Source organism: Artibeus jamaicensis, unplaced genomic scaffold (assembly GCF_021234435.1).
Source record: "Artibeus jamaicensis isolate MK-2021 breed Jamaican fruit bat unplaced genomic scaffold, CSHL_Jam_final scaffold_3128, whole genome shotgun sequence".
NCBI classification, from domain to species: domain Eukaryota; kingdom Metazoa; phylum Chordata; class Mammalia; order Chiroptera; family Phyllostomidae; genus Artibeus; species Artibeus jamaicensis.
The window spans coordinates 266,206-293,890 of NW_026522036.1; the positions used below are offsets into that span (position 1 = coordinate 266,206).

The 27,685-nt window shown below is 38.5% G+C and overlaps 2 protein-coding genes across 5 annotated transcripts in view; one reads left to right on the forward strand and one right to left on the reverse strand.

Annotated features, from left to right (window-relative positions):
• SLC36A4 (solute carrier family 36 member 4) overlaps positions 1-27,685 on the forward strand; it is a 324,739-nt gene that overhangs the window by 160,009 nt on the left and 137,045 nt on the right. The gene's annotated exons all lie outside the window — the stretch shown is intronic.
• DEUP1 (deuterosome assembly protein 1) overlaps positions 1-27,685 on the reverse strand; it is an 80,314-nt gene that overhangs the window by 50,744 nt on the left and 1,885 nt on the right. The window contains exons 3-5 of the mRNA XM_053656917.1: positions 9,557-9,728; positions 8,133-8,228; positions 396-530 (exon numbers count right to left, since the gene is read on the reverse strand). Coding sequence (XP_053512892.1) covers positions 396-530; positions 8,133-8,228; positions 9,557-9,728 — 403 coding nt within the window. The remainder of the gene's footprint in view (positions 1-395; positions 531-8,132; positions 8,229-9,556; positions 9,729-27,685) is intronic.

Sequence of the window (27,685 nt, forward strand, 5' to 3'; positions counted from 1 at the left end):
TGTGTTCTGAAAACTGTTACGAGGTTTCACTGGGATTTCAGAACCTAATAGTTAAATAGGCATTAAAAGATTTATTAGATATTCGCTCTCACAGACCCCAGGGATGTCCTTCAACATCACTCAACATCTGCAGTTTCTTTGAACTTTTTTTTTGGATCTCCAAAACTGCTGACATGTGTAAAGGATGTATAAATCAAAGTGATGTTTTAATTCACTAAGTGCCTGCAGTGAAGGTGCCCTATGAAAATATATTCAATGGGAAGTTGGTGTGTCATTGTGTGTGTTACCACAGCTGCACGCACCGTTGTGTGCATTAGAGACAGACAGCCCCGCCCCCACCACAGCAACGCAAATCCATCTTCCACACACACAGAGGAGCCAAGGGAACAGCTCACCTCTAGTTTCTGGTTCAGATTGCTCGGTTCAAAGGGTATGTCTTCTTTTAGGTGTGGTAACTCTTTTCGCCGAAATTTATTTTGTTTCATCTGGTGTAATCTCAGTTTTTCAAAGCTATTAGTTAGTTTGGAAAACTGTAAATAATAGAGAATGCTAATGTTTTACTATTACTGGTAATTTCTAACTTGGTTTCACTATCATTCTTTTCTTGTGCACCTCTTTGAAAATTTAAGTCATGATTAGAAAATGCAGTAAAGCTTAAATATTCCAATTAGTGAAGACAGAACTAGTTATTAAAGCTAAATTATTGAAGCTGAACACAATGTAGCTTTCACATAAATTTGGGACTTCCTTAACTGCAGTTAAACAATGGTTCACTTGATAAATGTTTTGTTCAGTTTTGTTTTAACCATATGTAGCCAAGCTTATAATTTTTAAAAACTCGAGTTTTTTCCTTACTTTATTTAGTGCCATCTTGTGTTGACAATTTAAATTTCAGGATCTCAATCTATAAAATTAGCAGTTTATACTTTATTCAAGAAAATGACACACTTAATTTAAAAGACAGAAACAATATAAATGACTTACTCATGTTGATATAAGCTTAAATTTAAATATAAAAATTGAAATATTTTTCTTACCAATAATTCTTTTTACAATTTAGACTATTGTTTTTTATGTTTCTTTTTCTACTATCAAATAATAGATTAAGAGCAGCATGGTCTATCAACATCTGTGAGAAAATTTTTATGTAACCATTTACAAAAGTTTTTCTTTTTATTTGCAAATATTTATAGATTTACGGGAAGTTAGAAAAATATAACAGAGAGGTTCTGAATCCTCTTCACTCAGTTTCTCCCAATACTTACACCTTAACAAACGATATCAAACCCAGGAAAATGACTTCAGTACAATACATGTATATAGTTCTATGCCATTTTTTATTGTGTGTAGATTTGTGTGACCACACCCACAATCAAGGTACAGAATCGTTCCATCACCACCAAGATCTCCCTGGTGACACTCAGCACTCAATCCCGCACCCCTGACCCCAGGCAACCATCTCTCCATGGTCCCTTTATGGTTGTTTTCCATCTCTCTATTTGGTCCCTTTATAAAATGGAATCAGACAACATGATATTTTGAGATTGGCGTGTTTTTACTCTGCCTAATGCCCTTGGGATGCATGTGTGTACCAATAGTTCATTTCTCTTTATTGCTCAGCATGATTCCATGGCACAGGTGTAACCACAGTTTATTTAACCGCTCACCTATTGAGACATTTTGGGTATTTTCAGTTTGGGGCTATTACAAATAAAGCTATGGACAACTGTGTCCACTGCTTTATCAAATATTAAATAGTCACTTCTGCTTTCTTTTTTCTTTCTCATGTAACTTAACAAGAAGAGATATAATTTATCTACCATAAAATTCACCCTTGAAACTACACAATCCATTGGTTTTTAGTACCTTCACTAAGTTGTGCAACCACTATCTAATTTCAAAATATTTTCATCATCACAAAAAGAAATGCCATTCCTGCTCATAGTGACTGCACATTTTCTCCTTCCCCAAGCCCCTGGTCACTACTAACATTCACTTTCTGTCTCCATTGATTTGCTCATTCTGATCATTTCACATTAATGGAGTCATCCAATATGTGGTCTTTTTTGTTTGGCTTCTTTCTTTTAGCATAATGCTTTCAAGGTTCATCCATGTTATAACATGGATCAACAGATACTTCCTTTTAATGGCTGAATATTAGTCCATTGCTTGGATATATCACTTTTTGTTCACCCATTCATCAACTTAGGGGCCCTTGGGTTATTTCCACTTTCTAGGCTATTATAAAAAATACTATGAACATTTGTATACGTTTTCGTGTGGATATATTTTTTTTATTTCTCTTGGGTATATATCCAGGAGTAGAATTGCTAGGTCATGGGAAACTCTAAGTTTAATGTTTTAAGAAACTGCCAAACTGTTTGAAAAAAATGGCTGAATCATTTTCCATTTCCATGGCAATGTATAGGGTTCCAATTTCTCTATATCCTCATTGACACTTGCTATTGTCAGTCTTTTTGATTATAGACATCCCAGTGAGGGTGAAGGGGTATCTCATGGTTTTGATTTACATTTTCCCAATGACTAATGATGTTGAGCATTTTCATATGCTTATTGGCCATTTGTATATCTCTTTTGTAGAAATGCTTATTTATATCTTTGCTTGTTTTAAAATTTGGTCATTTGTCATTTATTGTTGACAAGTTATTTTTTAATTTGAGATACCACTTATCATAGATATAATTTGCAAATATTTCTTCCATTTTGCATGTTGACTTTTGACTTTCTTGATGGTGTCCTTTGACTCACAAAAGGTTTTCAATTTTGATGAAGTCAAGTTTATTTATTTTTTCTTGTGCTTTTGGTGCCAAATGTAAGAAACCATTGCCTCATGCAAGGTTAGAAATATTTGCTCCTGATATTTTCTTCTAAGAGTTTTACAGATTCAGTTTTTTACAGTTAGGTCTTTGATCCATTTGAATTAATTTTTATCTATGGTTTAGATAAAGGTCCAACTGAATTCTTTTGTATGTGGATATTCCTTTGTCCCTTTACTGTTTGTTGAAAAGACAAGAGTCTTTTTCCACTGAATTATCTAAGTATTGCTTTTCCTTTTTTATTAATATTTGGGTTTATCATGTTTGCCTTTCACTAAACTTCTTGAATCTGTAAGTTTGTGTCTTGTCAGCCTTCATTGAATACTTTTTCATCCCCACCATTTTTTTCCTCTCCTTCTGCCATTCTGATGACACAGATTTTTAACCCACAACCTTCAGGTTAATTTTCTTAGTCTATTTTCTATTATTAATCTTCACCTGGAAATTTTTTAATTGAAGGGAGAGAGAAATAGATAGATAGATAGATAGATAGATAGATAGATAGATAGATAGATAGACAATGAAAAACCAATGTGAGAGAGAAACATCAATTGGTTTCCTCTCACGCACTCTCAATTGGGTATGGAACCTGCAACCTAGGGGCGTGCCCTGACTGGGAATCAAACCCAAAATCTTTCTGTGTACAGGAAAACACTCTAACCAACTGAGCCACTGGCCAGTAACTGTTAGTCTATTTTCTTTCTGCTGTTCAGACTGGGTAATTTCTATTTTGCTATCTTCAACTTCATTGATTGTTTTTCTATCCTCTCCCTTCTGCTTTTAAGCCCATCCATTGATTTTCTGTTTTTTTAGTTTGGTTATTGTATTTTTCAGTTATAAAATTTCTAATTGGTTTTTCCTTATAGTTTTATTTCTTTGCTAAAACTTTCTAATTTTTCATTCGTTCCAAATATGTTTGTAAATTTTTCACTGAAGAATTTTTAGGCCAGCTGCTTTGAAAGCCTTGTCAGATCATTCTAACATCTTTATCAACTTGGTGTTGGCATCACTTGATTATCTTTTCCTATTTAAGTTGAGATCTTTGTGGTTCTTGGTATAATGAGTGATTTTTTCATTGAAACCTACACATTTTGGGGTATTGTGTTATGACACTCTAGATTTTATTTAAATACTGTATTTTAGAAGTCCTCTTCTTTTTTAAAAATATATTTTATTGATTTTTATTGATTAACTGCTATTACAGTTGTCCCATTTCCCCCTCTTCATTCCCTTCCACCCTGCACACCCTCTCCCACCCCTTTAGTTCATGTCCATGTGTCTTAAGTTCTTCCCATTTTATATTTCCCATACTATTCTTGCCCTCCCCCATCTATATTCTGCCTACCATCTATGCTATTTATTCTCTGTATCTTCCCCCTCTCCTCCTCCCACTGTTGCTAACCCTCCATGTGATCTCCATTTCTGTGGTTCTGTTCCTGTTCTAGTTGTTTCCTTAGTTTGTTTTTATTTAGGTGTGGTTGTTAATAATTGTCAGTTTGCTGTCATTTTACTATACATGTTTTTTATCTTCTTTTTCTTAGATAAGTCCCCTTAACATTTCATAAAATAAGGGTTTGTTTGGTGTTGATGAACTCCTTCAACTTGACCTTATCTGAGAAGCACTTTATCTGTCCTTCCATTCTGATAACATTCCAACATGGAAAATTGCATGCTGCCTCATTACCTCCAGCTAGCAGTGTAGATCCAGGTCTTGGCCTTAGTTGGCAACCTGGGAAAGGTGTTCCTTACTACTTTTGAGTGGGAGTGGAACTTCAGGTTCCCTACTAGTCTTTTACTGACACCACCTTGATTAGAGAGGCATAGGTGCCTTGCTACTGTTTTACACATGGCCTTCAGTGATACTGTATTGAGGGTAGGTAGCCCTGTTACCACTGAGGGGTGGGGAATACCTTGATTCCTCATTATGCCTCCTGATATCATTCTAGGGAGGAGTAGGAGGCATGCCTCATCATCAGCAGATATACATAGAAATCTAGGCTCTTCATGATACAGATAGGCCTGGACAGAGCTGGCCAGGGCCAGTAACCTGGCCAGTGCCCCAAGTGTGAGCTGTGCAAACAGGAGCAGAGGAGAAGGGCTGCAGGAGGCTAGCCCAGGTGCATGATAACAGATTCCTCACTCCCAGGCAAAGACCTGTTAGGAAGAAGTCAATGCGTGCAAAGCTAAAAGCCTTTCTACTCTCTCCTGATGGATCTTCCCTAGGTGGGGGTGGGACCAGAAGACACTGTTGCATATGAATGTACAGGTCAACATGAAGGTGAGGGAGATGCTGCCTTGTCAGTCTAGCCTGGGGAAAGGACAGGACTGGCTGAGGGGTGCCAGACTCTCCCAGAGAGCACAGAAGTTTGGGCCAGGAGATTGAAATTCAGGGAAAAGAGAAATGTGCTCTTCCTCTTGGACTTACCTGGCAAATGTGTTGGCTAGGGCTTGTGGTTTTGGCTGGTTCTGGAAGCCTCAGGGTGAATGGCAGCTCTGACAACACATGCAGACTCCAGGAGGGAACCTGAAGCTGGAGAGCTGCTGGCATAGCCACCTTGGGCTCCAAAGCACAGATAAGGAGGCTCCAAGGAACCCCATCCTCCCAAATTATACAACATTTTAATAAAGACTTCTTTTTTTTCCTCACCAACCTCTGTCTCCAGAATATGCCTGTGGTGGCAATGGACAGCCAAACCCCACTTTTGTTCAGTATTATTTACATGGCCTCCACTGACACCATGGTTTGGGGAGGACTTTGTTAATGCCCAATAGTAATGAAATTTCTGCCTCTTCACTCAGTCTTCTCTGATACCTGCCAGGTGGGGAAGGGAGTACTGGTCTACCTCGTTATAGCCTGGTAGGGGTGGAAACTTAGGTTGTCTACCTTACTGGGGTGGGTTTTAGATTGTAGTCTTTTTCTGGGGTTTTTGGCTGGAATAATCATGTTTAATCTTGCTAGGTTGTCTATTTTTGGGTCTTTTTGCTGAGGAGAGCAGGCTTTCTGTGAGGCTTGTTTTTGTTTGTTTGTGCCCACTGGAGTATCTGGGTTGCCTGCTTCTTTGTTATGAAGTCGGGGACATATGAGGCAAATAGAAATCTCAGGGAACTCACTAGCATGTCATTCCTGGTTCGCAAGTCCTAATTGGTCTGTCTCTTCTCTACACTTCTTAGAGTCTTCTTATACTGTTGTATAAATAACGTCCAGGGTTTCTAATTGCATTTAGCAGGAGGAATAGGACAAAATAAATCTATTCCATCTTTCCAGAAGTGGAAATCTCAAATACATATATATTTTGTGGAGTTCTATAATGGTTAGAAGTAAAAGAAAATACCCCCATCCTTTTTTTCAAAGAAAGAATTTCTACATGAAAGCTTTGACAGAGTTGAGTTGGGTCAGAGTGTGATAAAGTGTATCCTTAAGATATTTTAGGAAAATGAAACTGTACATAAACCAGGAATTTCAAAGAAGGAAGCACTGCCAGTTGAGTAAGCTGGCAGCAACAAAAGCATGTTTGCCACAAGAAAGCATTTTTCTGACTAGAAAAGTGACATATTACTAGCTATCATGCAAACCAAGTCAAGTTCATAGTACTTTTTTTCTCTTTGTCTTTTTATCTCCTTCCCTCTTTCTTTTTCTTCTGCTCTCCCTAATTCTCTTCTTTCCTTTCTTGTAACCAGAGAAGAAAAGAGAGGCAGAAAATGGTAGTTGAAACAGATGGTGGTTCTCTCAACAATAATGTAGTAATGTAGTGTTTCCAAAGTGTGTCCTGTGAAATACCTACTTACAACATTTACATTGTAATACTATACTACAATATTGGTAGGTTTGGGCTTAAAAATAAAAAGTGTCATATGGTCAAAAATGTTTGGAAAACGATGGATTAAAAAGGCTAAATGCATTTGTTTAAAGTAGGACTTCTCACAGTCTCTACTACACTAATCATTACTCTGAATACCCAGGAGCAGAGGAGTACACATTTCCTAAACTCTCAGTATCAGCAATGCATAGAACAAATTCCTGTGAAATTGCCATAAAGATGCTTGTTGGTTAGCCAGCAGCCATGCAAGCATGAAATGGTAAGGACTCATTTAGTAAGTGACTTTGCAATACCTTTAAACACAACCCCAACATTTTTTAACAAGCATAAAAAACAACACAAACTGAAGATTACATAAGCATGACTGAACTAGTTAAATATAATTTAGAGATTATATTTAATCTATATTTAGATTTCTATATATTTTCAAACTTTTTCCAGATCATAATCTCTTTGTTTATACAGGAGAATTATAGTGACTTAATATTTATACTGCAATTTTAGACCTTTATAGAAAATGCAAGGTTGATTGAATGAAGTGTTCAATGCTCAGAGTTTTAGCAAGAAAAAACCATATGATATTTCATAATTAAAGCTACCAACTAGTGGCAGCTATTTACATTGCAGGCAAAATGTCTTAAGAGCTAGTCTTAGAAGATCATACCTATTATGTGGCATCAAATGTTTCACATTCCAGTATTAATGGCTGGTAATCTCCCTAGAAAGGTACTTAAGGAGGATGCATTAACTACTTTGGGCTCCTTTAATTATATTACCATTTGTGAAATCTTTGTACTCCCAAGAAAGTTGGTTATAAAGTACAATTTTATAATCAAACCATATTTTATATCGATTCATCTACTAAGTTAAGCAAAGGATGTAGCATCTACTATACCTCAGACGCTCAGATGATTATTGCCCTGTATGTTATCTGTGTAAGGGAGAGGAGACTTTTGCTTTCCAGCAGTGGGGGAATGTAGGGATCAATGAGGAAAAAATCAGTATCCCTCTTACCACTTATGCAGAGCTCTATCATCTCTGAAACAGCCTACCTGTAACAAAGTAATAAAGCACCAGTTTTGTTCCTTCAATTATCTATTTCATAATAGCAAATGTGCATATTTTAAATTGCCATAGAAAAATGGACTTCCTTATTAGGGAGTAATGACCACACAACACTAATTTTGTTTTTTGTTGTTGTTGTTCACACAGTTATGTAGGATAATTAATCAACAAGTCACTTAATAAATAAAAAGCTATTAGTCTAGCACTATGCTAACAGTTCCAGAGATACAATCTAGTAAAAGACAAAAACCAATACATATAAAACAATGAAAGACAGGGTTAAACATATAGCCTATAGTTAAAATGTAAGAACTTTTGTTTGTACTAAAAACAACCATTTTAATAAAATTAACACAAATTTATAGATCAAAACATAGATCATAATGCAGTATTAAATAATAAGCCTTCTTACTTGAGCTTTTAGGGTTTGTAGTTGTCCTTCATAATTCTGAGTCATTGCTAAGTTACATTTTTCCAGACTGTCCAACTTCTGTCTAAGTAATCCCACCTGCATTGAGAATATAATTTAATTTTAATTTTACTAAATTTTGCCTGACCAAAAAAAATGTGCAAAAGAGGGATACAATTTAAATAAAGCTGCTGTACCAAACCAAGAAGAAAAATTTGTACTACAGTGCTTAAAATACCTACTAACAATTAAATTCACAACAACCAACACTGCTGGCACTATTCCACTGGGACACCTAGGACATCATGGAATGGATGTTTGACAAAAGATCTGTATCACCATCCCATTTCACATTGAGGTTTAGACTTTACTTTGCATTATCTTTTTGGCAGGCTTATGTTACTGTTGGGCAGAACCTCTACTGACTTGCTTCAGCTCTTATTTTAAGCCCCATTGCCTTCAATGGGAACTCTGCTTTGGTGGAATGGTAGACCAAATGTTACATTTTTATAAGAATTAACTTATTAAAAAGAAAAAGAAAAATGTCGAACAGGAGTTCTTAGGGATATGGCTTACAGAATTTGTCTGCTTAAAAACCAGGTGAGGCACCTGTTTATACATCTGTGTCATTCTAGGTATGGAAGGGAGAGAATAGTCCCTTGCATATGTACTGTGAAGAGAAACCAGAAGCCAGTAACACAGTTAACTATACCAAACAGTAACACAGTTAAGTGAGCCAAAACTGAGTTGCAGTGAGAGGCCAATAAAGCTAAGAAGATGGCTGTTGACCACATCGACTGATGATGTTTCAGGGTATAGTTAGCAAACATTTCTGCCTCACCTCCAAGAAAAATTCACAGGCACAAAAGTCCACCTTGGGTAAAGCATGTGGCGTTCCCGAGCTCCCCTGCAGGCCTGGGGGCTCTCGTACAGTCTGAGGCAGCTGAGCCAGCCTCACAGGGGCCGAGGGCTCACCTCTTGAGTGGGTGCCCAGGTACACACACACATCCTTCACCAAACTCTTGACATTTCACTTCTTTCAGTAGATTAGAAAGTGCAAATGCTCTTGAACTCCGCCTTGTCCAAGGACCCAGCTTTGACAGCTATAGACTTGTTTCTACAGCAGCAAAAGCACTGACATCTTTCTCGCCCACAATATTTATTACACATACATATTGAATGTTTGTTTACTTTTCTAGATGGCATTGATTCTATATTTCTGTCTGCAGAAATAGTTTTACAGGTTTAGGCTCTGTCACTTATTTTCATAGAACACATTTAACACACTAGGACAGAATTTCAAACAAAAATGGCTATTGCTAATGCCTCATAGGAAACTATGGGTAATGAAAACAGAGGTTGATAGACTAACTACTATTTAGAGCAGTCTGAGGAATTAACAGTTTATTAACACAAATATTCAGTACCTCTTGACCCTTTTGATCCAGACAAGTTTGTGCATTTGCCAACTCTTGATCCCGAAGATCTAATCTTGTTTCCAAAGCCCGCATCTTCCTTTCCCAGTCCAATTTTTTGTTATTTACCATGATGTCAATTTGTTCCATCAATTCCTGAAGCTCAGCCTCACAAGGAGAAGTTCTGCCAATTGTAGAAAAGTAGAATACATTTTTAAAAAGTTAAATGTGAGAACAAGAAAAATTATTACATTGCTCTGCATAAATTACTATTTTCTCAAACTGTTCAATTATGTAAATAGTAAAAAGTCAGAAGTTAATTTTTAAAATTAAAACTAAAAGCTAATTTCAGACCTAACACTGTATTTAAATTAATTTTAATGACATTTGCTAAAATATAGCTGCTGTCATAATATAATACAATACATTGATAAAGTCACTGTCTGCATTCTCTTCTTCACACAGGTGATCGCACATGGGTCCCCCTGCACCAGAAGTTTTGACTTAGACAATCAAGTTCTAGAGTGAAAAGACATTGTGTAGATTATGTCAGAAATAAGTTTGTACTACAAGTTAGATAAACAAATAAATAAATAAAATTTTGAGTGTATGATTTCTAAGGGAAATTCTAATTTAAAATGGTTCAGTGTTCTTACATGTGAATATCCATGTACCTGTGTCTACCTTAACTTGAGGGGGTTTGAGGAAACACTAACTGGGACTTCAGTTGTGCCCTCCAGGGACAGAAGATCAAGCCCAGTCAAGGTAGGACCAGATTCAAAGGTACAACCTGCTCTATGGAACCGCAGGGGAACTTGGTGTGATCTGACAGGTATCTGTTTGAAAGGAATCTGATCAGGCAGGCGTGAGCAAAAGAATGGAGTAAGTCTTTAGACAGTGGGGATACTATCAGTCAGAGGTGGTAGCATCTTCAGTCTCTGAGGGTCTGTTGTGTTTTGAACCAAAACCCTTGGTAATAACTAGAATTACAGAGACTCAGAGAGCGGTGAGGAGAGAAGTGCTGCGTGCTTCCAGGGCAGGGTTCTCCTTCAGAAAAGCTGACTCATTCCTCAAGCACCTGGCACAGTTCAGCCATTCAGACCAGATTAGCAGGTAGACATTGAAGCTTCGAACTCCAGCCCAAAGAACACATGCATGTCCATATTAGAAAGTACATTATTTCAACATCCATTCAATAGTGGTAATGAGGCTTCCGATATCTTTGTGTAGCTGGGAAGAAGGCAAGAGGATAGGCAAGTACAAAATGATATTTCCTCCATTTCATTTCACCAAGTCTGAATTTTAGAACTAGTAAAGATCATTTAGCATTTTGAAAAAACTGAGGCCTAGTAAGGTCGAAGCCACACATTAATTAGTAGAAGAGACAGAACTAGATAATAGGCAGCTGCTTCCCATCTTGAGCTCCTTCCTGTGTACCACACAGGACAACACGTGGTGTTTTGAATACAAACTTGCTTGAAATACAGGGTCTGCCACTTTTTTATTACATAAAATATTTTATTACAAAATCATAAGCATGTAACTTTTTAATATAACTATATCACACTCAAGCACACCACATGACATTTTAGGTGAAATGTTCAAATTGCAGTCCACCTTGTGTGAGACATTCATGCACCCCACCAACCACACTCAGTGGTGTTAATTCTGCTGGACCCTGTATATAATCCAAGTTAGCTCCATTGCAATAAGGTTAGAAAGAGTGGTTAGGCCCCAAAGACTCAGAATTCCAGAATCACGTACTAAAACAACCAGAGTCAGCCCAAACCAGGGATTTCCCTTTGAATGGTTTATTCAACCACAGAGAGGTTTTAAATACAAAGTGCTATTCTGAAGTCTCCTAGCACTCCTAGGCTAGGGCCCAAAGGCTGTCAAGTTTTACTTAAAACCAAAACAAGTCTGAAGAAAGGAAGCACTAATTTCTTTCTATAGAACTTGATTAAATTTTAATTGGAGTTATGATGTGGGGAAAAACAGCAGAATAAAAACAATAATTTTCACACCATTTTCCTTTCCATAACAACATGTATCACCCTTTACTATAAATATCTTTTGTTTATTTTCCTGCTCTATTATTAGCTCTGAAAAAAAAGACTATATCAGTTTTGTTCATCACTAGCTCACTAGAGCTCAACACAGTACCTCGGTACATAACGGATGCTCAATAAATCTTTGAAAAATGAACATATGAGTTATTTTAAATTGTATTTGATCGATTATGCTATTATAGTTGTCCTGAACTTGCCCCTTTTGCCCCCTTCCACCCAGCACCCACCATGCCCTCAAGGAATCCCCATACCATTGTTCATGTTCACAGGTCATGAATTTAAGTTCTTTGGCTACTCCATTTCCTATACTGTACTTTACATCCCCATGGCTATTCCATAACTACCTATTTGTATTTCTTAGTCCCCTCACCTCTTCACCTATCCCCCCATACCCTCCATCCATCTGGCAACCATAAAAGTGCTCTCTATATCCATTATTCTGTCTCTGTTCTTCTTGTTTGCTTAGTTTTTTTTTTTTTTAGATTCAATTGTTGATAGGTATTTTTTGCTCTTCCTACTTTTGATCTTTTTTTTTTAATAAGTCCCTTTAACATTTTATATAATAATAATTTGGTGATGATTAACTCCTTCAGTTTTTTCTTGTCTGAGAAGCTCTTTATCTACCCTTTGATTCTAAATGATAGCTTTGCTGGGTAGAGCAATCTTGGCTATAGGTCTCTGCTTTTTAGGACTTGGAGTATTTATTACCAATCCCTTCTAGCCTGCAAAGTTTCTTTTGAGAAATCAGCTGACAGTCTTAAAGGAGTTCCCTTGTAGGTAACTAACTGATTTTCTCTTGCTGCTTTTAAGATTCTCTCCTATCTTTACCCTTTGGCATTTTAATTATGATGTGTCTCAGAGTGGGCCTCTTTGCAACAATCTTGTTTGGGACTCTCTGTGCTTCCTGAACTTGCATGTCTAGTTCCTTCACCAAATTAGGGAAGCTTTCTTTCATTATGTTTTCAAATATATTTCCAATTTTCTGCTCTTTCTCTTCTCCTTCTGGCACCCCATCATGCGAATGTTGGGCCTCTTGAGGTTGTCCCAGAGACTGCTTCTACTATCTTCATGTTTTGGCATTCTTTTTTCTTCTTGTTCTGGTTGGTTGTTTTTTGGTTGCTTATGTTCCAAATCATGGATTTGATTCTTGGCTTCATCCACTAGACTGTTGTTTCCCTGTGGATTTCTCTTTATTTCAATTAGTGTATCCTTTGTTTCTGATTGGATCATTTTATGCTCTTGAGGTCCTTACTAAGTCCTTTGAGCATCTTTATAACCAGTGTTTTGAACTCTGCATCTGATAGATTGCTTATCTCCATTCTGTTTAGCTCTTCTTTTGGAGTTTTAATCTGTTCTTTCATTTGGGCCATGTTTCCTTGACTCCTTGTTTTGGCAGCCTCCCTGTGTTTGTTTCTACGTATTAAGTAGAGCTGCTTTGTGTCTTGGTAGTGTGGTCTAATATAGTTGGTATCTTGTAGGGTCCAGTGGCACATCCTCCACTATCACCTAAGCTAGGTACTCTAGGTACTCAATTCTTTGAGTTGAGTATACCATCCTCTTGTAGCTGAGCCTTGGTTGCTGTTAGCAGATCAATGGGAGGGATTTACCTCCTAGTCAGTTGCAATGACTGGCTGTGACCACAGACCACCAACCTCCACCCTCCACAGAGGATCAGCTGTGGAAGGGCAGTGTGGCGGTGCTCTAATGTGGCCTGTAGCTGTCCACTGGGAGCATTGTCCTTGGAGTTTCCTGGGTGGTGCAGGCCAAGGTCAGCCCCCATCTGTGTTTTGCCCAGAGCCACTCTGCCTGAGCTATAAAGCAATCTGAGATAGCTGCTACTTGTGCTGGGCTTGGAGATTCCCAGGCAAAGCCAAGCTGTGAATCTGTTGGCTGCTGCTAGTTCTTTTCCTCACTATCTTCTTGGCATGTAGGACTGCACCATACTAATGGAATTAAAATATAGGCCTAAAGTAAAGTGTGGCATAATGTAAGCTACTCAATCAATATTGTTAAATAAATGAATAAATGGTTTATTTCCCAGTTATGACTATGCTATGCAAAAGTTAGGCTATTATACTCTTGGGGTAGAAGGACTTTTGCAAGTCATCTAATCCAACTACCTATACAGTGTCTGCAAATGTTTCCACAAATGTTTCTTAAGAGAATCATCCATCATATCCCACTGATCAGATACAGCAGATCTAGGATAGAGCCCAAGATTCTGCACTGGTGACAAAGATATCAAATAATTCTGGTGCTTGTCAAGATTTGCGATTTGTTTTGCCATATCACTGCCAAAATGTCATCCAGCCTACATCTGAATTCCTCCTTTAGCAGATAACCATTGACTGAGATTGTATCTAAATAGTTTGAATGTTTAAAAGTTCTTTCTTTTACCGAAGAAGTTCATCCACTGGTCCTAATTTAATCTATTGTATTAAAAACAAATGCTTTTTCAATACAGTCAATCTTAAAGTATTTGAATACAGTTATCAACATGGTGAAGTAGTTATCAGTGTTTCTCCTTATTCTTCTGAGTCTTCTGTTCTCAATGTTCAATATTAGAAACCAAACATATAAACAGACAATGGCCAGAACACCCAATAATAGACTGACTCATAAGCTCTACAGCAATAGAGCTGAATGACAACTTCCTTAATTTTTGCCTTTACTTCCAAATCAAAACCAATTGGAGAAAGCCAAATATGCTCCCCAAATCAATCACATAAGATGCCCCACTTCTAATATCCTGCCTCCAGCTTCTCTGTGCCAGCAGCCTCCAATTAGAGCACACCTGAAGCCTTTTGTTCACTCTGGAGCTTTTCTACTCCCCTGCCTGCCTTTGAGTCTGTGCCAAATGCAAGTGATGGTTGCTGTCTTCCTTGCTCTAGCAAGCTCCGAATTAGACAGGCTTCATTTGTTCTCATTTGGCTGGTCTTTGTTTATCTCTACAAGTATCTTTATTTCCTTCAATTGATCATAAAAAATGTTTTTCTCTACCAATTACTACCTAGCATATTGCCTGGAAAATACTAGATGCTTAATATACACATGTTAAATAAATGAAAGCATGAATGACTAAGATTTTCAGACCCTTCATAATCCAGGTGGTCCTCCCCTGAACATGCTGCTGTTTGTCGATTCCCCCCTAAAATATACCATTCAGAACTTTAACATAATCACACCCTAGGTATGATCTAATCATCATGGAGAAAGACTATCGCATTCTTTGTTTTAAGTGCTAGACACTTCTATTCAAACAGATGAAGATCAGCTTTGAATCGGGGAGGCGTAGGGCAAAGCAGTGCTATTATACCATCTCAAGGTGCTTTTATTCTCATCTAAACATCTCATTTCTTTTTTCATAAATGCTACGAGTAAAACCACCTAGCCACTACCTCGTGCTTGTTTAGTTTTCTAGGGGTGTACCCAGGGCAAGGCTTTATCGCTCTCCTTATTAAATTTTACCTGGTTAGTCTCGGCCTTTGAACATGGCTCATCATGATTGGTTGTAAAATAAAGCAAACATTCATTAAGTGGCTGCTGTTTACTATGTGAGGAACAGAGACACAAGACCCACTGCCTGGGGATAGAGAGAGACTTACTAGGCAGGCAGGTTCAATGAGAGACTGATGAATACATGCCGCTCTAATGGGAAGAAAGGCAGGAGGGTACTGCATCCAGACTTGGACAGGGTGGGCTATCCCAGAAGTTACCTAAATGAGGTAACTAACATCTGAGTTATTTTTTGGAACCTGTTTCTGTCAGATTGAATTCACCATACTTTCCAGTTTTATGTCAGCTGCAAATTTGGTAAACATTCCTTGTTTTATATACACATGTGTTGTTTCATACAAGTGGTTATAAAATGTCATGAAGGCCAAGATGGAGAGCAGAGACTTATGGTATTCTCGCCCTTCAGCATGACAGTGATCCATTGCTTATTTCTCATCTTATACTCAGACACTAATCCCCTTAATTAAACTTACACATTTTTCTTCATTTCCCCCATAAAAATGAAAAGCCCTGTAAAATATCATGCCCAAGCTCAAATACAACTCTTTCTGCATGTGCCCTAGTGCACCAGCATAGTAACCCTGTGAAGGAAGACTGGCTGTATGCCATCGTCAGGTGTGTCTAGGCTGCATCCCAGGGGCCACTGCTTCCTTTTCTGGGCGCTCACAAGCCACTGACTGTTCCAGAGTCTTACCTAGAACCTAGTCAAATTTATATTTGTATCAAACTTATTTTTGGTCAAATTTTATATCCCCTTTAGAAAATCAATTGTCCCATTTTCTTATACGTTTTTTTCTTCCTCATTCTTTTCGAGGAAATTAATAGTAGCACCTGTCTCTGTAGCATCAGTATTTGCTCCTAAATCTAATGCACTTTAAAATAAAGTACAAAGGGCTTAGCTTAGCCCCATTCTCAGATCTGGACACTAATATATTTTCATTTCTTCCTGTAGTCAAATGCTAACACTATGCTAATTATTTTCCTACATTTCCTCTCATGAATCCTCACAACATCCCATCAAGTAGGTTATCATTCCAATTTTAGAAAAGTTGATTGAGAAACTAAAAAAGAAAAGAAAATCTTCTGAGTCTTCCAGCTTTGGAGAGTGGGTGGATTGTGTCTAAATACTACACTCAGACTTACAAACCATGGCCCTTACTATTTATTAGACTTAACCTTGGGAGCAATTCAAGAGGGAAGGACTCTGGAGTCAGCCAGAGGTCTAACTGCCTTAAACCAGAGGGGAGAGTGCTCGCTGAGACTTGCAGTGTGACATACCCATCTCGTGGGCCTGAGTCAAAATTCTAGGATATGAAATTAGTAGAAAAAGAAGGAGCAAAATAGGAAGCTGATGATAAAAATGGAGCTAGTAGTGGTGCGTATGTTGGGAGGGGGCAGGGGCATGGAATGTGGAGAGTCATTCAGAGTAAATAGGGGTGGGGTAAGACACGTGGACCGCTGTGTCATTCTGTTGTTATTTTTTTTAACATAATAGGCTTATATGCGCATTCTTAAAAGGGCAAACCTTCATCGGGCAGGTAGCTATGGCAGACCATATCATGTTACTGAAACCAGGACAATTTTGAAACTGAAAAGGGCTCTAATAGTAATTATGCCAGAAAAATAAGTGTTAACAGTGATTGCTCTGGGAAAACCAGTATGTATGGCCAACGCACCCATCACCAATATGGAAAACAGAAGTGGATAATCAGGTATGCCAAAAAAAAAAAAGTGAGTTCAGTTTGGGACCTGAGAGAGATACGTGAATAGAAATGGTTCTTCAGCTGGAGAAAGAGAAGAGAAGGTTTAAAAGACAAATATGGAAGTTGTCATGAAGAAAGGGGATGGAGAGAGGAAGGAAGCACAGAGAAAAGTACGAGGAGACTGTTTCATGCAACATGGAATAGTCTAAGAAAGTGAGTTTCTGAAAGGCTGATGAACAATCACATTAAGTCTTAACTTTTTCAAAATAGTTTAATGTAATTCATTCTAAAATGTATGAGTGTGTATTTGTCTGGGTTATATCACTATATATTTAGCTATACTAAATATAACTTAGCCTTTCTGTGGTGGCTCACAGACCCTGCTTTGCACATCACATACAGTATCACACCAGAAACATAAAAGGAACCAAATGGGAGAGACTCCAGGGAAAGTCCTAGAACCATTTTCCTAGAACTGTCTGTGATGCAGCCTGCTCTTTAGTCAGTTGTCTTCTAGAACAGTGAAGTGAAGGATTTATTACTTGTATTATTTTATGACTTTTAGGTCATTGTGTCATGGTTGCCTTTGTTCAAAATTATTGGTGCATTTATAGCTAAAAGTAGCTTTGTCTCAAGCACTTTTCTTGTCCAAAAAAAGTATATAACGTTATTTACGTTATCCTTAGTGTTTGCTGACTGGGCAACATTACCACTCCTATTTTTACTGCATATTTGAGATGGTGGCTTATATTCAGTCCATTCTTCTCTCTTATTTGCAATAAGCTCGGTGTTGGGGTGCGGAGGAGGTATAAATCCCCCAGCCGAAAAAGGCATGCTTAAATATATTGTACTCATAAAGGCCTTCTTTCAAAGCCTTTGTCATAATCATCAAAGGGAGACATTTATGGAAACAAAATGCAATGTGATAGCTCCCAAGTCTCTCAGTGTTTTATCAGAATTCTAGGTACATACAAATTTAAATTTTCCTTCTTTATGTTCTAAAGAAAATAGAAGATCTGTTAAAACACCTACATTAGAGATAAACTTGTTCTATAATAACTACATTCTGAGTAACATTTTGGCTCACAGATTAAATGAAGTAAGAAGACAGTGAAGATTAGCAGGCACTAACCTTTCTTCAGGGTGATTTTTATAATTATCTAGAAGGGTAAGTGACTTCACTATCTTCATAAACTTGTATATCTGAAATACTTCATATTAATACATATTAATATATGATACAATTAATAATAAACAAATGTTTATCTAAATATGCATTAGCTCGGATTCTATAAGCCAGTTGGTAGGACAGTTAAAATTCCCTCTTTCCAAAAGGTCTATTTGATGAGACTTCAATGTAAGTAAGTGTAAGTGAGGATAGTAATTTTCCCATTTTCTATTTAAAACTAGAGCCAGTTATTAGGCAAACATTGATAAAATCCATTTTCCCAATGCTAGAAAACTAAGAAGCATACATACTGTTACCAGGATGTTGGAAATTTCCAATGAACCTTCTAATGCCAGCTTGTTCTGATAACTTCCAAACTTGTATCTTATTCTTATGTGGTTAGTGTCCTCCACAACATTCATCATTCCTTCTGTACTAATGGAGCTCTGATGTTATTAAGAGTGGAAATGTGTCCAGCTTAAAACTCAACTACATTTTTCAGTCTCCTCTGGAGCTGGCAAGGCCCTGGAACAAAATCTGGCCTGTGGAATATAATGGAAGTTGCCATGGAGCTTTTTAAACGAGGGCCACAGAAGTTGTTGTTGGTGTCCTATACATTCCTCACACTCACCACTTCAAGGCACTTGACCTGATGTCTAGTGGACAGCTTAATTAGTCTCTCAAAGAAATCTTTGCCTTCTCTTCCACCTTCTCTCCCTCCCTCCCTCCCTCCCTCGCTCCATCAATGCCTCCCTTCCTTCTTGCCTTCCTCTCTCTCCCCTTGCCTCCTTCCCTCTCTCTTCTACTCCCTTCCTTTTTAGTTTCCTTTCTCCCTTTCAAAATCTCTCATTGAATTCCTATGCTCAGCACTGTGCTAACATTTCAGGATCTACCTTCAGTGTTTAATACACCAGGATTTTATCCCAGGTCTACCTTACTTTTCTTCTTCAGAGAAACAAGAAACTAGAACTTGTCAAATTCGATTACTATGGAGAGGAGTATGTGAGAGTTGGTGGGAACAAAATATGATGGCAAGAGAAAAATAGGGTATATAGTCTGGGCCAAGTAGAAGGCAGGAGAATCACCAATCAAATTGAAAAGAATTTTTAGTGTGCAAAAATTATGCATTACTAAATTTATTAAACTACCAATATAATGACTTATATTAGAATTCTTTCACAAACTATCATTAAAACTATATTTAACTCATAAGAAATTGGGAAGTAAAGATATGATTATTAACTAACATATTTCAGTGTTGTAAAGGACATTTGAAGGGTTAGAAAAGATGCACACATTGAAGAGTAGTGTTTTAAAGGATTTTTATGAATTCAGATGTGAAAAGTCATGCTTTAATATTTATCTGCTTTGGTTCTTTGAAAATATGACTTTCATGGCAGATAAAAAATTTGGCAGATCATGTAGCAGTACCCAGATTTTTTGGAAGGATTTGGCTAGATTCAATAAATGAAATAAATGGCTAAGATGTAAGTTACAGAACAAAAAGTAAATGATTCAGTAGAGAAAAATGAGACTTCTGGTTGAAGATGGATAAATATACACATTTTTCCCCTTCCAAAATCTCACTAAAATAATGCACAGAGATATTTTTAACCTACAAAGTTAAACTTACAAGGACAAAAATAATGGGAGCTGGCAGTGGAGAACCTCCAGAAGTACCCCAAGTAGGTATTTCTGGAAGTAGGGGGTAAATGCTGGCGGCCCAATGTATAACCTCCAGTTAGGAGACTGTAGAAGAGTTTTTTCTGGCTCTGATCAGCCTGAGGCAGATCACTGACACAAACAAGCTGGATGACCATACAGTAAAAAGCACTGTCCATGAGCCCCGCCATGTACACTTGAACTTCCTCTCAGCTTTCAACTCTACCATTCTTAAATAGGAGCAAGCAGTCAGGAATCAGAGCCACTTGGAGAAAGAAGTTCACACACATAGGTCAAATGCAAACAGACATTTTCCAAGAAAATTATGCAGAAAGAAGAAAACTTCAAAACATTTATAATTAAGATACTAGAGTTATATAACTCCCAGAAAAAAAAAGAGTTGTACAGGAAAGAAGAAGCAAACACAGCATACTATACGGCTCCAAGGTCAAGACCATCGATGAAGTTGTTACAAGGCAAACAGAATATTGACCCAACCATGATCCTGATGTACTGGGAGAGGGGAGGAATCGGAACTGTGACTGCATGTGTATGTGTAGCATGAAAAAATAATTCTTGTGGACACCAATAAATGAGGTTTAAAACTGAAAAATCAAGAAGTAGCAATATAAGTATGTTATTTAGAGACTGGAGGTAAAAATTAAAAGAATTAGTTAAAAGAAGTGCCTCCATGAACACAACAGGAGATTGTTGTTTTTTAGTAGCTGATAAAGAACCATATGACTTTTTAAACTCTCTTTATGTACAACTAAGTAAAGAACTAGATATATGTTCATTTTTCAGTTAGAAATGAAGTAATCTATCATATGTGCATCCACTTATATAAGGAAATGCATTTTTAAAAAACAACACTCCAGAATTTGTACATTTTGGGACTCTATGTATGTGTTTCATTGACCTTAGCATTACTCAATGCATTTATGGTATTGCCATTTAGAAATGACTTTAAAAGATAAGTTTATTAAATATAAGCTTTACTAATCTTAAATTTATTAGAATGCATGACATGTTGGCCAGTGGCTATGCCTGAGCCCTCAGGGAGTTGCAGCTGCACAGTAGGTGGCCAACAGATTTCTCTGGAAAACCTAATTGAATTATTTTTTAGAGCAGGGAGGCTAGGAGGAAGGAGGGGCTGCAGAGAAATTGTTAGGGTTTAGGGTAAGGCACAAATTCAAGGATGTGGAGAAATACACCAGAGCCATACCCACAGAATAACTTAGTGTGAAGAAGTTGTGTTAGGAATCAAGAGATAATTTTAAACAATCTTATTCATAATTTCAAACAATGAGTCAAGGGTATTTTGCATTGATTTAAAAAGCAATTTAGAATGTAAAGGAACAACAAAATAAACACACAAAAAAGAAGTTCTTGAAAATAAAAATATGGTTGTCAATACTAAAGACCTCAGTAGAGGCAGAGAAAAAAAATGTAATTATTGCTGAAATAAAAATGAAAAAACTCAAGAAATTCCTCTATAACATAGAGCAAAAAAGAAAATGATGGAAATTATGAGAGAACTTATATAGGCATCCTAGGAGATAAGAATGAAACAAGATAGTGGAGACTTATTAATCACATAAATAGAAGAAAATTTGGCCAAGATGGAGGCATAGGTAGAAGCACTGTGCCTTCTCATACAACCAAGTTTAAAAACAACAAAGTTTTAGCAACAAAAACGCAGCCAAACCACAGAAAATTGAACTACATGAAAGTCTGAGAACAACGAACCCTTCAGCCAAACTAGTAAAAGGGGCAGAGCCAGCAGCAGAGCGGGGTCGGGCAGGAAAGATCCACCAGACAGACCTGGGTGCTCGACCTAAGAGTGCCAGCAGCCGTGGGCAGATCCCAGATGTGGAGACGCTGGCAGACCCACTGAGGGTGCAAGGCGGTGGACCCACTGAGGGTGGACAGTGGTCACACATTTGCGCACAGATAAACTGGTGAAGGAGCTAGTGGTGGTGAGACAGACCCTGCCAGCCCCAGCAGCAGGAAGCAGCAGAGGGAACCTCCATTGTCCCTCTCTGACCCCGCCCCCACATACAGTGTCACAACCAGCAACCTGGGTGGCCCCACCCTGGTGAATAACTAAGGCTCCACTCCTCATAAGTAACAGGCATGAACAGATCAAACCATGGCTCAAGAACAACTCAGAGCCCCAGAGCCAATAAATCTAAGCAATGAAAAAATAACTAAACTTTCAGATGCACGGTTCAAAACACTGGTGATCAGGATGCTCACAGAACTGGTTGATTTTAGTCACAAATTAGAGGAACATATGGAAGCTAAAGTAATTGAAATGAAGGGAAATATACAGAAAACCAGTAGTAATGGAAAGGAAACTGGGGCTCAAATAAAAGGAGTGGAGCAGAAGGAGGAAAAAAAAGACCAAACAGAAAAGGATGAAGAAACAAGAATTCAAAAAAATGAGGAGAGACTTAGGAACCTTCAGGACTTCTTTAAACGCTCCAACATCCTAATTATAGAGGTATCAGAAGGGGAAGAGGAACAGCCATGAGTGGAAAACTTCTTTGAACAAATAATAAAGGAGAACTTCCCCAACCTGGCAAAGGAAATAGACTTCCAGGGAATCCAGGAAGCTCAGAGAGTCCCAAACAAGTTGGACCCAAGAAGGAACACACTAAGGCACATCATCATTATATTAGCCAAGATTAAAATGAAGGAGAGAATCCTAGAAGCAGCAAGAGCTAAGGGGACAATCACCTACAAAGGAGTTCCCATCAGACTGTCAGCGGATTTCTCAAAAGAGACCTTACGGGCAAGAAGGAACTGGAAAGAGGTATTCCAAGTCATGAAATCCAAAGACCTACATCCAAGATTGCTCTACCCAGCAAAGCTTTCATTTAGAATGGAAGGACAGATAAAGTGCTTCTCAGATAAGGTCAAGTTCAAGGAGTTCACCGTCACCAAGCCCTTATTATATGAAATGCTAAAGGGACTTACCTAAGAAAAAGAAGATAAAAATATGAACAGTAAAAAGACAGCAAACTCAGAGTTACTAACAACCACACCTAAAATAAAAGCAAACTAAGCAAACAACTAGAACAGGAACAGAACCACAGAAATGGAGATCACATGGAGGGTTAGCAACAGGGCAGTGGGAGGAAGAGAGAGGGGGAGAAGGTACAGAGAATAAGTAGCATAGATGGTAGGTAGAAAATAGACAGGGGGAGGGCAAGAGTAGTAGGGGAAACATAGAATCTAAAGAACTTACGACACATGGACATAAACTAAAGGGGGGGGAATGTGGGTAGGAAGAAGTCATGAAATCCAGGAATCGTGAAAAATAATTGAATCATATTGTTCAACTCCAAAATTAGAAAAACAAGATAAGTAAAAAAGTAAAAAAGAACATTAATCAGTAGACATATATGAATAATAAAGCTAAATCTAGACATGGTTCTCACTCATCTTTCCCTCTGTGCCTACCTTCTTCCACTCCCCCTCTCTCTCCCTCTCATAAAAAATGTTTTGTTTATTGATTGAAAAGGCACCAACCAAGAAGACAGGAGACTTACAGGTGCTTCAAATCCATCTTAAGAAAGTACAGAATGCAGGCTTCTTTTATGTCAAGGGAAGGGGGAAACAAGAGTTGCAAGAGATAGACTACAGAAGACATCTGGGTACCAGCTGAGGTCCAAGGAAGGCTGTGCTTAGCCTGTTGACTCTAGATAGCGTGAGTCTAGTTATGAGATTCCTGCAAACTTTTGTTAAACAATGTGTACTTCTCTTATCTCCCAGGGAAGTATGGATTGTTTTGTAAAACTCAAGCCAAAAGCAGAATTTCTCTAATGATTAGCATGACTATATGCAAGACTGAGCAGAAGCTATTGAACAAATGCATGCAGTCAGAAAGGTGGAGCGTTTCACAATTCCCCCTTTTTTGTTGTTCATTCCTCACTCTTGAGGAAAACAGGGCAACTGGGTCCAGGTTCAATTGAGAGGGAGGGTTAGCTGTAAGATGGAGTCAGATCTGCCTGCTCGTTGTGCCCCTCTCATCTGGCTTGTACTATCTCACATGCCTACCTCTTCCACAATGGTCCCTGCACCCTAGAGAGGGCATTTTCGGTGTCTAAGACAAAAAAAATAAAGAAATAAAGAGTATCTTTCATTACTGTGTTTCCAGGACCTAAACCATGAATAGCTGGCCACTGCACAAACACTTCCTCATCCAGCTAACAAGTGACCTAAAGTGACTCTCTTGCCTAAGCCCCCACATGCCAAGAACTCTAAAGTATGTATGATTTGCTCAGTAAAGTGGGTGCCCCAATCACTAGAGATTGTGGAAGGTGTACGCCATGTGGGAAACACATTTCTGAGTCTATGCCATTGTGAGGGCATCAGTCTTGTGGCAGGGGAAAGCTTCAACTTACCCAGAGAACATATGCACAAAAATAAGAACATATTGATAACCCAAACCAAATGGGAGTTGATTGAAGTTCTGCTTAAATGTAGTATGGTGGATGGAGTTGGGTTAACCAAACAGCCTGCTTGGGTTTTCCATACCACCAGCTATTCAATTTACAGTCATGTTTACCCATCTAGTTCTCTCATTAGGAGCAGACTATTGCATGTTATAAGAACTTCAGGTTGACAAAAGTGTGGCAACGAGGGGTATTTTTGCAAAAACAGGATGGATTTCATCCACATGGGCCACACTCTGATACTCAGGTTTTAGTGTGTCATGCAACTTTGATGACAGACATATTTCCAGCAATTTCACATACATTTCTGGAACACTGACAATACATACTATAAAACATGAAGCATGATCAATGTTATTTTTTATTTGACAATGCTCGCCATTTAATTTCAACACACAAAATTAGCCTGATTAGTTTGATCTTTGTCATTTGTGAGGAGAGAAACCAAATCTTTTGAGGTGTTCCAGGGCCCTTCTTGAAAAACCTCAGCTATTCCCAGGTCAAGACTCCATTTCTAATTTAAATTTTACAAAGTTTTAAATTTTGGGAAGCTTTTAAAAATATATGAAAGTGTGGAAATGGATCTTTTTTAAATGCCAGTAAAATAGATCCTTTATTCATGCTAGAATTAGTTATGTTCTGGGCATACACACTAAAAACAAATAAAAAGGACCAACCCACTTAAATATGACCAGGTGATACTTAGTTTGTATTAGAAGGAGTTTAGATTGATTATTATGGCACAAATACAAACACCTACAGTTGGGAGAAATCATGGATAAATTCAAATCAAACCCTGTTTGTAGCCCAGGTGTCAGAGAATAATGATTCACCTGCATTATAAATGTCCTGTATAAAAGCTAGCAGCTTCGGCCTTCGCACTTTCTGCACCTGCTGTCTGGAACTCTCTTTGCCCAGATGTAATCTCTGCTCAAATGGCACCTTACCAGGAATCCTAGTTTGATTATCCCATTCACACTCTATTCCTCTCCTCCTTAACTTACTTAATTTTGTTCGTATCACTGTATGAAACATGTCTATTTCTACCACTGTCTCTCCCATTGACTGTCAGCCCCTGGGAACAGTGGTCTCTGTTTTGTTCACTGCTATCTTCCTGGTGCTTTCGCCAATGACAGGGTCATGGCAGACTTTAGGTAAATGTTTGTTAAACAAAAGTTGCTCCACAAAACATTATTGTGTATGTCGGTGGCATGGTTTGATAAGCACATAACATATCCCTGGTGAATGATGTTAGACTGTCTTCATGATCTAGATTTTTACATATTTCTCAATAGAATGTGAGATTGAGGCAAAGCTGACCTGGCTCTATGCTTTGGAGAGAGAGCATGGTGGACAATGTCTGGTCCCATGTCTGCTGTGAGAGTGGAGCACTTCCTCATGGAAACTTCCAGTAATTCTCATTCACTTCTGATTTGTAGTTATGTTGAACCCAAACAGACTCTATGGTTTCCTACCAAACTCTAAGTTCTTTAAGGTCTGTTTCTTAATGATCTTTGCATGATCCATAGTGGTTAGTGTTGTGCCTGGCATACATTCAGTACTCCATACTTTTTTTTCCCAAAAGAATGAATGAAAAGGAAGAGCAGGGAGGTAATATCTGGTACCCAACATTAGGTTCGAGACCGCCAACCTGCATCTTAGTTTTCTGTGCCTGTGCCAAGGACCTAACGCCTGCTCAATCTAAAATCCTATCAAGATACTAGGCAGGCTGCTCCCACATCTCACTGCCATCCATCTCTAGTGTTGCAAGGAATGCCGGGATTGGAGCCAGACATATCTGAATCCTACCTTCTCCACTAACCAGCTGTATATTAAGTGCAAGTTCCTGCTTTATTCTCTTTTTTCCTACCCATCTGAGCTCAATGTAGCAGAGGCTGCTAATTGTCCACCAATATCCATTCTTCTTCCTTTTATTATAAGCTTCTAAGCTTTACCTGGCCATATAGCTGCCTAGTTAGAGACCAGATTTAACGGCCTTCCTTACAGTGACCATAGCTCTGGGACTCAGTGTTGCAAACCGCTCTGCCTGGTTTCAGGAGTTATAACCAACCCCCGATGGATAGGGCTGAGTGAGCAACCTTCGGATTTCGAGCCACTAAGGAGACAAAGCTTATCTCCCTGGCAGGAGTGCTGATTTTGCTTCATCCGTCTCTTGCCTCCAACACTTGGTTGGTTAGTCAATGATGGGTACGACCCCTCAGAGGAGGGGCAACCTAAGCTAAACATGATCACTTGGGAGGCCCTCAAGAAAGGACTCAGGGGGCTGCAGCAAAGAGATGGTGATGGACCCTTGCCCTCCAGCTATTCTGACAATCATTTTCTGGCTCTAATACACTTAAGCCTAAAAACCTATGATGGGGAAGGTGGTGCAGCCCCTTGGCTAGAGCAGGTTCTGGGGCAATTAGGTATAAGAAAAAATTCATAAAGTCCTGTGAAGCCTGCTTTGCTAAGAGTGCTTTCATTCATATGATAAGGGTCCAAGCAGGAAATGAGTATGTCTCCCAAAGTTTTTGCAACCCCCTTACCTGACAGACACTAACTCAGATTAAGCCCTCAGATTTCTTTGAAATGTTATCTACTGTTTGATCCTTGCTGACTGACATTGATTGATCAGCTTACCTGTATTCCTGTGTGTTATGATCCTAATAAAAGCCGTTGAGGAAGGGACTCTTGGTCTTTCTTCTTTGAGAGACTGACCACCTCTCTTCCTCATGAAGATCATGTCTTGGCAGTTTTATTTTCATCCGTGGCAGACAGGGGGACTTGTGAGCAAAGTTTCCCCCACAACTCAGTTCTGGCTAATGGGAAGTGAACCAAAGTCAGGCCTGCCACTTCAAGGTCATACTTCTAAAAGGAATGGTCCTACTCTCTCCTCTTGCCCTTCCCCCCTTTCCTGCAGCAGGAGAACGGCCCATGATGATGGGAGCTGAAGCAGTCACTTTGGGCCCAGAGAGAGAAATCCTGTAGTGAGGGTGGCAGGGCTGCTCTTGGTCTGCTTATATCTGGACTTGTACATGACACAGAGATGCACTTCAATCTTATTTAAACCACTGCATTTTGGGATTTTTTTGGTAACAAGAGCTTAGACTATATTCTAAGTAGTATGTCCAAGTTCTTAGTTATGAAATGACAATAATGCCTAGTAGGACAGGGGAGTATGCAGTAGGACTTAAAAAAGTGACAGCTAGAGTTATCCAGACTTGTGCAGCTTTCTGATGGCCTGATGTCAAAGTCATGGTCTGAGTGGAAAAACGGAAAGTGAAATACCTGAAGTGGTCTGACTAGTACAAAATCAGTCACAGTCAAAATAGGCACCTCTCCTCCTTGTGGTACTGCCCCTCCCTCCCTCATTTATCTCTGGGGTCAGCCAGGGGCCAGTCAGCTAATGAAGCAATAGGAAAGGAAACCTTTGTGGTGCAGGTGACAGGGAAGGGGGGAGGGGACAGATATTTGTGAAAAGGATTTAATTTTTTAGGATGGCAAATACTATATAAATTATATTTCTTATCTCTTCATGAAACTTTTGGTAAAATTTCCAG